The following is a 12456-nucleotide window of genomic DNA, read 5'->3' as shown; positions in this document are numbered from 1 at the left end:
TTCGTATGAATGTGCAGCATATCAAATTATCAACTCAGTAGCAAGAGAACCTGAACTGCTTCCAATACAGACCATAGAAATGACATTACATACCACGATGTGCTTCCATTCAAATTGTCTAAAAGAGATATAGCACAGAACTAGAGAAAGAGGGCAGGAACAACCTCAGTGTGACAAGATTTACATGTCCTTCAAATGTTATCAAACTAATGAGTCCACAAATAAGGAGCTGGTCTTACTGATTTCTCAAAAACCTGAGAATTAAGAAAATCGAGTCATTTAGTGAAAATGAGCAAGTAATGATTTGCAATCAATAAATAGCACAATTCTCAACTTGTATTGCTTGTTAACTAATAAGTAAGCCACACTTTTATAGGGTCTTAGAAAACAAGAACGTGAAAAATATCTCGATCTTTAGTTAATAAAATTATTGTAGTATTTTAAAGGATATTTTGAAATTAGAAATGTTTCAAATATTCCAATTCTCTAATTTTAAAATTATAAGTTAGACATATTCATATTTTCAGGAACTCTTATTAGATATGTAAGTATAGTTAGTAACCATCAGATAACTTTATGTGCACTTTGTATTTGAATGAGGTCTTATTAAGTATGGATGTCTGTGATCTTGCAACTGGCACACAGTTAACATAAACCATTCCACTCATCTAGCCTTTATCAACAGAATGATGTTTTAAGGCGTGTTTATGAAAACATATAACTGAATTGGCTTTGCTGTCTCTTTTCTTTGTTTTTGAATGACCTTGTTATCATGATCTCATAATTGCAAAACCTAATAGGTACTTTCCTGATATCACTAATTTTTAGATTTTCAATGTCTTGACCTTCACCAGTGATTGATATTTGCAGCAGTAGTTTTTGGACCAGAAAAGCAAACATGTTTTGCCTTATTATTTTTGTCCATTTGTTTTTGATATGGTGTTTCCTATTCATTGAGCCATATTACAATAGGTTTAGTTGTAAATTACAAATAGAAAAAGTTTTGTTAAAAAGGTGTAAAACCTTTCTCAAATATTTTCCAGTCCTTCCCTGTCATGTGTGCTTACAGTTAATGCTTGCTGTTTTAATCCTAACATGGTTGGAATCAAGACGTGTCTGTCCATTCCTTTACAGTGTGCTTTCTAAGACTCTTACATTATGCATGACAAAATTCTTTTTGGTTATTGCTATGTGATTGGCTGTCCTTTTCAATAGAGTGTCCTGTGTTTGTAGTGACTGCTTTTTGCATGAGGTTTATGAAATGTCATACAATTGAAATGGTTATAGAAATTCAGTAAGGAAATGTGGGGCTTGACTTGCATTTGTGTGATGAGTATGTCAATTCTGTGACATTTAAAATTACTTACATGTGGCCTTTAACTTCCCCTTCAGTATGTTCTTTTACGCAAGCAAAGTAGCACTGTTAGAGACAATAAAACATGTATTAAGCATCTATGGTGTTTTAAGGCAATTCTTCTTCTAAAACATGATACTATTATAAATAAATACAGTGAGCATGAAATTGCACGATGGCATGAGTCTAGTGTTTTATAAAGTTGATTTTCAAGTATTAGCCCTGACTGTTTAACTACTTTGAGAGCTCAACATGCCTTCTATTGATGGTACCTTTCCTCTGCCAAGTGAAAAAATTATCTGTTGATACATTCCTGCATGTTACAATTGCCTTAAATCCACAACTAACATTTAAATTAAAACGCACGGGGGAGTACTTGTGTCATGACAAGTAATTTTAAAAAGTCACAAGTTTTTTAAATGTATAAATTAAAAATGTGTAAGATAAAAGTGGTAATGATCATACAAAGACAGAATTTTTAAAAAGCAGAAAAAGAACAACTTACAGAACATTTCTACTTTTTTTTCATAAGGTTGTTATCATGTCCCAAGGTAAAGAATAGTTTGACCTGCTATGTATTTATGAGTTTCATAAACTTAGAGAGGATGCTGAATAAATTAAGTATATTTAACTAATTAAATTGTTCATTTTCTAATGTGAAGTGGGTATTTTTACCAAAAAAAAAAAAAAGGAAAGAAAAAGAAAAAAGAAAAAAGAAAAAAAGAAAAAGAAAAACAAAAAAACCCAAAACATTCCTTGGCCTCTGATTAAAAGACTAAACCATGGTGTATTTTTAATGCTGAAAATGTTCAGAAACCAACTCTATGTGATATTTTGGATTTTGGGGAAGGGAATATTTTTTTTTCTTAAAAGTGAAAAAAATAAATCAACCATGATATAAACCACTTCCCTGACTTTTTTTTTTTTTTAATATCCTTGGGAATTTTAGTATTTACGTTTATTTTTTCCCCCTCAGTCTTGTTTATTCTTGAATTGTCTTTTTTTTCCCTCCATTTCTCCACTCTCAATCCTAGGTCCCCTTACAAAGAAACACACAGATGATTTAGGTGATAATGACGGTGCTGAAGATGAAGGTATTTTTTCTCCCACCAAATCTCTTTGCATGACCAGAGCCGCAATCACTTTTCCACCCCTTTCTAATTTTTTTACTTCTTGTCTTTTTTTGAAGAGTTCTTTTTAAATTCCTGTTTTGGATGTGTTTTGTCTTCTTGCTTGTTGTTACACATAAATATGCATTTTAAAATATTTTTAAAGTGAATGTTACATTTTACATTTTGATGCCAACCATTCAGATGTTTTAAAAAGAGGGGCTTTTTTTTTTCTCTTTTGGTTTTCTTGAACTGACTTTTGATATGTTTCATCCCATGTTTTGATGAATCAGTCCATATTCTTTGAACTAACAATCTTCCCCTTGTAGTCCTTGTACCCATTGCATGTGCTCTAATCTGTGTAAATACTCCGGCCCAATTTGACTGTGTATCATTATTACATTTTACTTCCTTTTTCAAAAGATACTCCATGCTCTATCAAAGGAGAAATAAGCTGATGCAAAGTGTTTCTTGAGCAATACGACTTAGATTTTTTTTCAATCCTGCTTTCTGTTGATATGCTTAAGTATCACATCAGTTAAATGATAGTTCGTAGAGAACAAAGGCACCCCAGCTATTAGGGTAAGTAATAATAAAAAGTGTATCCATATAAGTGGCCTGGTCCCTTAGTAATCTGTTGCTTTATGATGCTAGAGACATATTCTGAGGTAAGAGAACTGTCTGCTCTCATAAAGGACCCTAGCTCAGTCCCAGTAGCTATGTCCAGATAACTCAGGTCCACAGTGCCCCATGTTTTCTTCTGGACACCATTGGGGCCTGAACTGACACACATTTACACAAAAACACAGACATGCAGACACATATTGATAAGAAATAAAATAAACAAATCTTAAACACCATTTTTCTGGTAAATTTAATAGGTATTTCAACAAATAAGATTACAGATATAATTTTCATTTCAAAATATGTATAGTTTTTAGATAATTTAACAATATGAAATAAAATTTTGTTACTGTCTTAGTATTACATCCGTGTATAATAAAATATGTCCTAGTTCATTGATATGGGATTATTTTCTCCATCCTATAATCTTATATCTTACAGCTCTGATTAACTATAAAATCCAAGTATTCACTAGCTCTCTCAGCCTGTCTTTCAACCTGATATGTAATTAAGTTCCTGGAGAAGCACTGCTTCATTCAGTCCAGCTCCCTTTCATTCAGGATTTTATGGTTATATATATATAATTTTTCAGAGGTAATGAATATAAGCTACAATTTTCTGTTGTTCCTCAAGCCACAGAAAAATATTTATTTGTCAAAATAAATCTCAGAAAGATATTTATAAGAAAGTAGGACTGATTTTTCCAAAATAAAGTAATCTGTCCCGACATGAGCAGAGGTATTCTCTCAAGTCATCGAAAGTATCTATGACCAAATGACTTTCATGCACTATTTGCATCCTTTTATTTTTTTAATTTTTTAATACAAATTCAACAAACTCTTCTGCAATGAAAACATAAATGGTAGAGGCAAAATACTGAAAACTTAATTGTATTTTTCAACTTTTCATTTTATAACACTTAAGAATTATTAATAGGCTGGAAAGATGTCACAGCAATTAAGAATACATATTGTATATATTAGTGCTCTATTGCTGAGAAAAGACACCATGACCAAGGTAACATCTATAGAAGAAAACATTTAATTTACGGTTTGCTTACAGTTTCAAAGGCTTTAGTCTACTATCATCATTTTTTGAAGCATGGCAGCACAAGACAGACAGGGCACTATAGAAATCTTTGGGAGTTCTCCATCCAGATCCCCAGGCAGCAGGCAGAGAGATAGGCAGCGGGCCTAGCCTATGGTTTTAAAATTTTAAAGCCCACCCCTAGTTACACACTTCTTACAGCAAGGGCACACCCCCTAATTCTTCCCCAATAGCTCATTAACTAGGAAAGAAGCATGCAAATATATAGTCCTAAGGGCTTAGTATTATTCAAACCAACACACTGTTCTATAAGGGGTCCAGAGTTCAGAACACAGTACTCACCTCACAAACACCTGTAATACCAGCTCTGATGTCTCACTCCCTCAAATTCCCTAGTTGTGTGAGTGCACACATATACTGAACACACATGAATAAATAAGTCATTAAAAATAATTGTGACTATAGTGTAATTTATGATTATTTGATTGTTTATTCATTTACCATGGATCCTAGTAAACACATAATCATTATGCATAAGCTAATCACTACTATTAATATTAAATAATTAAAAGACACTGCTAAGTCACATAATTTCCAGTGCTAAATAGTTAAAGAATAAACTTACACTAGAGTCAAACATTCAGAATACTTTTAGGCTATCTGGGACATGGGTGATGTGCCCAGTTTGTGCTACAAAAAATGTAAAATATGTAAAATTTTCTGACAGTCCAATATACTACACATTGTTAGTATAGAGGATTGCTTTTGAGGGATAGTTGTAAAGTCCAAAATTGGGTACTATAGTAATAATTCTAGAATATCATCACTCTAGTTTAATTTTTTTTTTATTTACTGATTTAATCGGATGATTTCCCCATGGAGTGTTATAGCTCCCATATATTTACATGCTTGGAGTACGTACTTCTGAATATTGATAGTAAGTTTTTTGTGCAGCACATGCATCTGTTTTACAGTGCATTTTTGAATCACTTTTAACATTTTTAGTTCATTATTAAGTGTACCCTAAACAGCTGCTTAAATGTCAGGTCTCAACCACAACATAGGAAGCCACTTTGCCAGAGCTACCAAGTCAAGTCATGCTTTTACATGTCTAAGGCTGTCTCCTGCTGTAGCACTCAGTTTCAATGCAGCCTATTTCTCTGTGCTGCCTTCCACAATTACTTCAGAAACATGAAAGATACATCCAGATAGCGCATCAAGAAAACATTAGTAAACTCTGAATGCCCCCTCTTCAGTGCTCTTGGAACTATTTTGTGGATGTGATACAAATCAAAATGATCTAATATCTAGTTTGAATTTGTAGCAAATGTTGAATTGGCATCACTGGACACAGAGCAAAGGATGCAATTACAGTCCTTCTTTCCATCACTGAAAGTCAGGTTATTTGGCAATTCTCCACATCTTCCCTGTGCCCTAATTCACTAGCCATGTCTCCGGCACTGCATTCTGTGTTCCCTTTGACATTCAGCATCCTTTGTCCACTATTCACTATGGCATTACAGACTTCCCTGTAGAGAGATGGTTACTTATAATTCCTTGTCTGCACCAATCTCCAGGGCAAACAAGTCACATCGTTCTTAACTTACAATTTATAATAATCAAGAGAGCTCTGTTTTACAAGCTAATCTGAACTCCTAAAATGTTTTCAAATAGTATTCCAGGTTTCTCTCAATTTAGTCAAGAAATTTAGAAGATTACAGAAATATATTTAATTTTGCCAAAAAATCTCAATCTTAGCATTTAAATATTTAGATGGAATTTATTAGCACCATACAGACCCAACTTCCCTCCAAGTTTTGTAACCACACTACATGTTTGTTTTTTGCCTATGCTAACAAGAACACATTAGGCCAAGCCTTCTATTTCACACTAGCAGGTCTGAAGAATAATTGGCACGCAGAAGCATGAGCAAAATGCATGTCCTGTCTTCAAGCTTCGCTTTGTACATATCAGACAAAAAAATTTAATTAAGGCAATGCTTCGCATGTTAAAAGCTATTAAATCTCCAAAACTTCTAAAATATGGCCAATTAACCAGCCTGTGACCCCTTAAAAAGAAACCAAAGCACATATTTAAGGAATCATGCAATTATTCAGAGGGACCATTGAGAGGAGCTGTGAGGCTTGGTCCTAGGTGTCTTGCACAGACTTTCCTATGAAATGGTCTAGCTCATTGACACTTGCACAGACTTCCTATGAAATGGTCTAGCTCATTGACACTTGCACAGACTTCCTATGAAATGGTCTAGCTCATTGACACTTGCACAGACTTCCTATGAAATGGTCTAGCTCATTGACACTTGCACAGACTTCCTATGAAATGGTCTAGCTCATTGACACTTGCACAGACTTCCTATGAAATGGTCTAGCTCATTGACACTTGCACAGACTTCCTATGAAATGGTCTAGCTCATTGACACTTGCACAGACTTCCTATGAAATGGTCTAGCTCATTGACACTTTCTACCTTGGTCTAAAATATTAGTTGTAGGATGCTTACTAAGGGTAAGGGCTCATATTCCAAATCTATTATTTAATTAGTCTGACAAATCCTTAGAGTTCTTTATTAACATTTTAGAAGAAAATAATCAACGGAGTCCTTCATTATTCTTCTCCTCTCAAACTCACTATGTTTAACAAGACTTAAAGAAAATGACATAATTATGAATATGCTTGTGAAAATTTACAGTTTGACTGGAACTAAGCTAGTATTTTAAGAACCTGTGAACTGCCCATTTTAGTAAAGACTGAAGTAGCTATTTATATAAAGCCAAAAATTGTAGGTAAAGAACAAAGTTAATATACTTTATCTATTATATAGGGAATTAAATAACAAGGAAGGTTTCAAAAACATTGTGACTCTAAAATATTCATTATTAGCTGCTGAAGAACATTTAATACATGAACTGATAATAAAATAGAAAAACTGACAAAATGTGATTGTTAAAGAACATGAACAAATATTATTGCATACTTATAATTTTAACTAGTTTTTATTAACAATGAAAAGACTTAAGGATTATGCAAACAAATAAAAATATACCATTCAGGTAAAATATTTACCACTAACCAAGAATTCTAGTTATAATAGAAGAATCTAATAAATTCTAAAGGTTTTCATACACTATATTGATTTTAGTAATTTTAGTAATCAACACACACTATATTATTTAATTTCAGCATGACTTCAAAAGAAAAATAAGTTCATGGCAAAGAACAGCTCAATATTATAATTCTTAGGTAAGACCAAAGTCTCTGAAAAGTTTGAAAAATTGATTTGGAAATTGGAACTGCCCCTAATATCTGTGATTTCTTCAGATATACATTTCAAGGAAAAAGAAACAGACTTGCTTGGGTACAAGCCCTAGCTTCTGCTGACATGTTTGCCCTTGTGACACTGCCCAGGTGGGTCTGCTGCAAGGTGCAGGGCTAGTCACAATGTGTGCCTGTATTGTCTTCCAGGTGAACAGAATGGCTCTACCAAGACTTCATTACTGTTCACAGTTGGTGCTTTGTAATTCTATGTAATTTTAATTAAAGGGGAATTCTGAAGCAGCCTCCCTCTGTGCTACCTCCAAGCATACAATTAGCAGAGTACAGTGTCTGCTGCGAACAGTTGGGCTAATGATTTCAGTTTAATAATTTAGTATTGCTTCTTCAATGCCAGCCATACAAGAAAAATAAGAAGCTAAAATTTTATGTGACAAGCAGGCATTTTAGGTGTGTGGTTTAACAATCAGGAAAAGAATTACTCTCCCTTTGAAATCTGACAACTCTGCAAGCCTCTGAATCTTCATGCAAGAGGGAACACAAGGGCTGGAGAGTTGGCTCAGTGGCTAAGAGCACTGCTTGTTCTAGAGCACTGGGCTCAACTCATGGTGCCCACATGGCAACTCACAACTGTATTTAACTCCAGCTCCAGAGAACCTTTGAGTCTCTTTGACAGCTCAGTCACTAGGCACACAGGTATACATGCAGGAAAAATACCCAGAAACTAAACTAAACTAAAACTAAACTAAACTAAACTAGTCTAAACTAGTCTAAATCTAAAATTAAACCTTAAACTAAACTAAACTAAAACTAAACTAAACTGGTCTAAATCTAAAATTAAACCTAAAACTAAACTAAACTAAACTAAACTAAAACTAAACTAAACTGGTCTAAATCTAAAATTAAACCTAAAACTAAACTAAACTAAACTAAACTAAACTAAACTAAANCTAAACTAAACTAAAACTAAACTGAACTGGTCTAAATCTAAAATTAAACCTAAAACTAAACTAAACTAAACTAAACTAAACTAAACTAAACTAAACTAAACTAAACTAAACTAAACTAAACTAAACTAAACAAATAACGTTTAAAAAGAGGGAGTACCTTGTGCTTGTCAATTTCAGGAGAAGATAAACGTGATGACTACGCCTTGCAGATGAGCACAGTGTAAAAATGTTCTTACTCTGTTCTAGCACATTCATGTGAAGTCCATATATACAGGAGGGAGGCAAGAATGCACATATACACACAGGAAGTGGTTCATTTAAAACTGATCTTTCTTACAGGGACAACTTAGAACAAGCCTAATGGCTATTGTATGAAGTTATCTTAACGAAGCCCATTAATTTTATGCTAAACTAAAAATCAATTATAAAGTCAAAGAAACTAAAAATAAATAAATAAACTCTTGTCTGAAAATTGATTACTTTAAAAAGAAAGGAAAACAGACAGACAGACAGACAGAAAGTCTTTATGCTGTGCCATGAGCCATTTTCTCAACATGGAGGTCTGAATAAACAAGAGAAACTGTCCTTTTTTATCTAAAAGTGAGTTTTCATTCAAAGAAGTTACTCTATCACAGTAAAACAAAATGGGGCTTTTAAATTGATGTTTTCTTTCTAAGAGGAGGGTGAAACAGTCTCTAAATCATCCCAATTCCCCCTGTGATCTATAACTTAAGCCTCCGGTGGAAGCTAGAGTCTTGAATCAAAGATTTTAGGACAATTTGATTTGACTAGAATATTCTAAAGTAACGAAATTAAACTATATTGTCAAACAACACTTTCAAAGCAGTGTTAAACGTAATATACTTGATACAGAGACGATTATGAGCATACAGGCACACAACTTGATATCAAACAGCACTGTTTTGTTTACAGTCATATCAGGATATGGTCAAGGTTTGTGACTGAATCAACTTCCAGGTTAGCCATTTCAGCAGAAATTATTATGGTTTTAAAACTGATAAAATCACTTTGGTGGTTGTTTTTCTTTATGTTGTTTGTTTTTGTTATTTCAACATTCTTTTTGAAAATCACGTAGTCGTGGTCAGTGAATCTTAGCAAAATACCAACACTGAGACTGGGAGACAATCACAATGATGACACAGGATTTTGTGATTCCATACTTGACCTTAGCTTAATCATTGCACACCCACATGATTAAAACCATAGCACGGAGGACTGAGAGGAGTCCATTACCTATAGGAAGTAGTGTAAATATACTTTGTTTTTGTTTTTTTTTCTTCCAAAGACTAAGCTTGGGCTGGATGGGTGAATGGTGCAACTTCTCTAGATGCATCATTTCCACGACATTTCATACATGTACCAACCACAAGTGCTTAGGTGCACACACTTCTACTTCTAATCACTGACAGTCCTTAAGTAGGAATATTACACTCTGAAATGAATAATACAGTGGTCTAATTATACTCACAAATGGGACCACAAATGACTTAATGTAATCATGTTGTCTTTGATACAAAGCTCCACAGTAATAGAGGGGGGATAGATGACTCCATATAGAAATGAATCATTATCCTTACTTAATAGTTCATGAATAGCATGTCCATCTCTTGCAAACTAAGCTTTAGACAGAAAGCAATGGGTGCCTGTTGTTCTTTCCTTTTAAATAGTTCCTCCTAGGAATTGCTTAAGAAACACTTTAAGAAAAACAGCAGTTTAAAAGATATTAAAAATCATGCCCTCCTGTTCTTAAAATGCAAAAATGCACTGTTTCATTACACATGTAGTTGGGGATAACTATAATTGCCAACCATTTATTTTGCAGATATTCGGGACAGTGGGGGTCCCAAACCAGTGATGGTGTACATCCATGGCGGCTCTTACATGGAAGGTACTGGAAATCTGTATGATGGGAGTGTCTTGGCAAGCTATGGCAATGTGATCGTCATCACAGTCAACTATCGGCTTGGGGTACTTGGTAAGATATCTCCTACTCCTTCCACATTCATCGCAAAGTATGTGCTCCTTTGGCTTTGCTTTCTCCTATACTTCCTGGTACGATTCTTTTTCTGAACCTGGCTTTTGGAAAGCTTCAATGAGTTCTTTAAATGTTCACTCGTTGAGTAATGGAAACTTGGGAAATTTTTAATCTTGAAGCAGAAAGGTAATGAAGGCTCTGATCACTGATGGTTTTGATTATTGGGATGTACCTTGTGGATGACAATACAGATGTATGAAAACTACTGGCAAAAGGCCTTCAGAAACCAAGTCCATGAACAGATGTTGACTGCGGCTTTTCTTTAGTGTGGCGCTGTGCTCTTAGATGTAAGTTTAAACTTCTGTCTAGAACCCGGGATGGACTAACTTGGGGAAGTCACTGTTGTTCTCATGCATGCATTTCTTCTCTTTTATCTTTTCCTGTGGCCCCTTAAATAATTAAGAATAGTGTCTCTGAAAACATTGTTATTGAGTGATTTATTTTAGAAAAGAACATATCCATTTTAAGGTGACAGTTCACCTCAGTCATACACAGTGTTTTCAGAAGGAAGGTAGAGTTAAAATTGAGATCCTTTGTTTTAAAGAGAAATGTAGAGGAAACTTTATTCTTAGTAAAATTTCTGTTTTATTTAGTCAGGTTTTATAAGATAACCTGATGTTCTACCAATGTGAGGTCAGAATATTTTCAGTGATAAATACAAAATAGTATTTAATCAAAATTATCTATAGTATTTTAATGTAACTTGTTTAAAATACAACATATTCCATACAGATTTTACTTTTTAATCTTAATTTTTCTAAAACTTTTATCACAGCTTCAAGTCTCAAAATCATTTTTTAGATAAAGAGATATTATGCTCTTGATTTAATCTTGAATTTTATACAATTTCATAACATTTTTAGTATCATACATAAATTTTTGCCATGGGGAGAATAAGAGTTTGTTATTTTCTCAGTCTTCAGAAGATCAAAATATGAAATAGAGTTGAGTGGATGATGTAATGGATATCCTTAATCAATACAAGTAGACCATATTTCCGCAGCCTGCTGTCCAGGTGCATCTTGCTGACCAGTATGCCTGGTCATGCATTGTTCAAGTAGAATTATTTCATGTGATTAGGATGTAATTCTCACCACTGAAAACTGCCAATTAGAAGATAAAGAAAAGGCATTCATAATTTCCCCTAATTTTCATACTCATTTTATCCTTACAGGACATTTTCATATGAAGACTTTCAGTACTTCAATGCTTCTATTTTATAGCATTTATATTCTATAGTATTCCTATAATTCAGCCATCTTCATAGCTATCCTTGCCATTTAGTTCCAGATTTCACCAACTGAAAATACTGTGCAGTGGTGTGTTTGTACACTGAAAAGTTAAAAGAAAGATTGTGTGTGGAACTGGTGTTTGTAATCACACCATATGCTGTCTTTTCTGAGAGGAAGTTATGGTCCCTGCATAATTTCCTATGATGTGCTTTGTGATTAATTTAATGGAAACTTTACCCATTCCTCTTTGTTTACTTTTTAAAATGTTATTTCCCCCTTTATGGGTGACTTTAGAACTAATAAGGACTTCACAGTGGATCTGGTTTAAATTCTATTGGCATGCTCACATCTTGTCCTTCAAGAGCACAATATGGTCAACTTTCAGCACAACAAATTAAGCAGGTAAAATAAATGAAAAACTCACTCAACCACGTGGACTATCTAACAGCCAGCTGCACTACCACAGAGACTTATCTCAATTTTCTCTGTTCTGTCTGAGTCCTGAGGTTCAGTCTTGAGTTTGCTACTTTGAATCATGGTCAGCCCAAAACTGCTTTTCATTAAACAGTTTTCCTTTTAAAAATCATTTATTAATTGCATATATATATATATATATATATATATATATATATATAACATATTTCAGACCCTCACTTTCATTAAACTCTTGAGAAGGCACCTACATCTGTTAGTAAAATGGTCTCAAGAAGCACTTCTCAACCTGGGAATTATGACTCTGACCTTGGCTGTTGAATGACCCCTTCACAGGGATCCCCGAAGGCCATTGAAAATAT

The 12456-nt window shown here is 33.9% G+C and overlaps 1 protein-coding gene across 11 annotated transcripts in view; it reads left to right on the top strand.

Moving 5' to 3' along the window:
• Nlgn1 (neuroligin 1) overlaps window positions 1-12456 on the top strand; it is an 888460-nt gene that overhangs the window by 402807 nt on the left and 473197 nt on the right. For 7 of the 11 annotated variants that reach the window (XM_021157773.2, XM_029475306.1, XM_029475309.1 and 4 more), the window contains 2 exons: window positions 2389-2448; window positions 10218-10370. In XM_021157773.2, coding sequence (XP_021013432.1) covers window positions 2389-2448; window positions 10218-10370 — 213 coding nt within the window. Of the gene's footprint in view, window positions 1-779; window positions 801-2388; window positions 2449-10217; window positions 10371-12456 lie in introns of those variants that run through there. The other 4 variants (XM_029475310.1, XM_029475313.1, XM_029475312.1 and 1 more) reach the window with 2 other exon arrangements.

The sequence above is a fragment of the Mus caroli genome, chromosome 3 (assembly GCF_900094665.2).
Source record: "Mus caroli chromosome 3, CAROLI_EIJ_v1.1, whole genome shotgun sequence".
NCBI classification, from domain to species: Eukaryota; Metazoa; Chordata; class Mammalia; order Rodentia; family Muridae; genus Mus; species Mus caroli.
The sequence above is the reverse complement of the archived record's forward strand: the minus strand, read 5'-3'. Positions and strand labels throughout refer to the sequence as shown.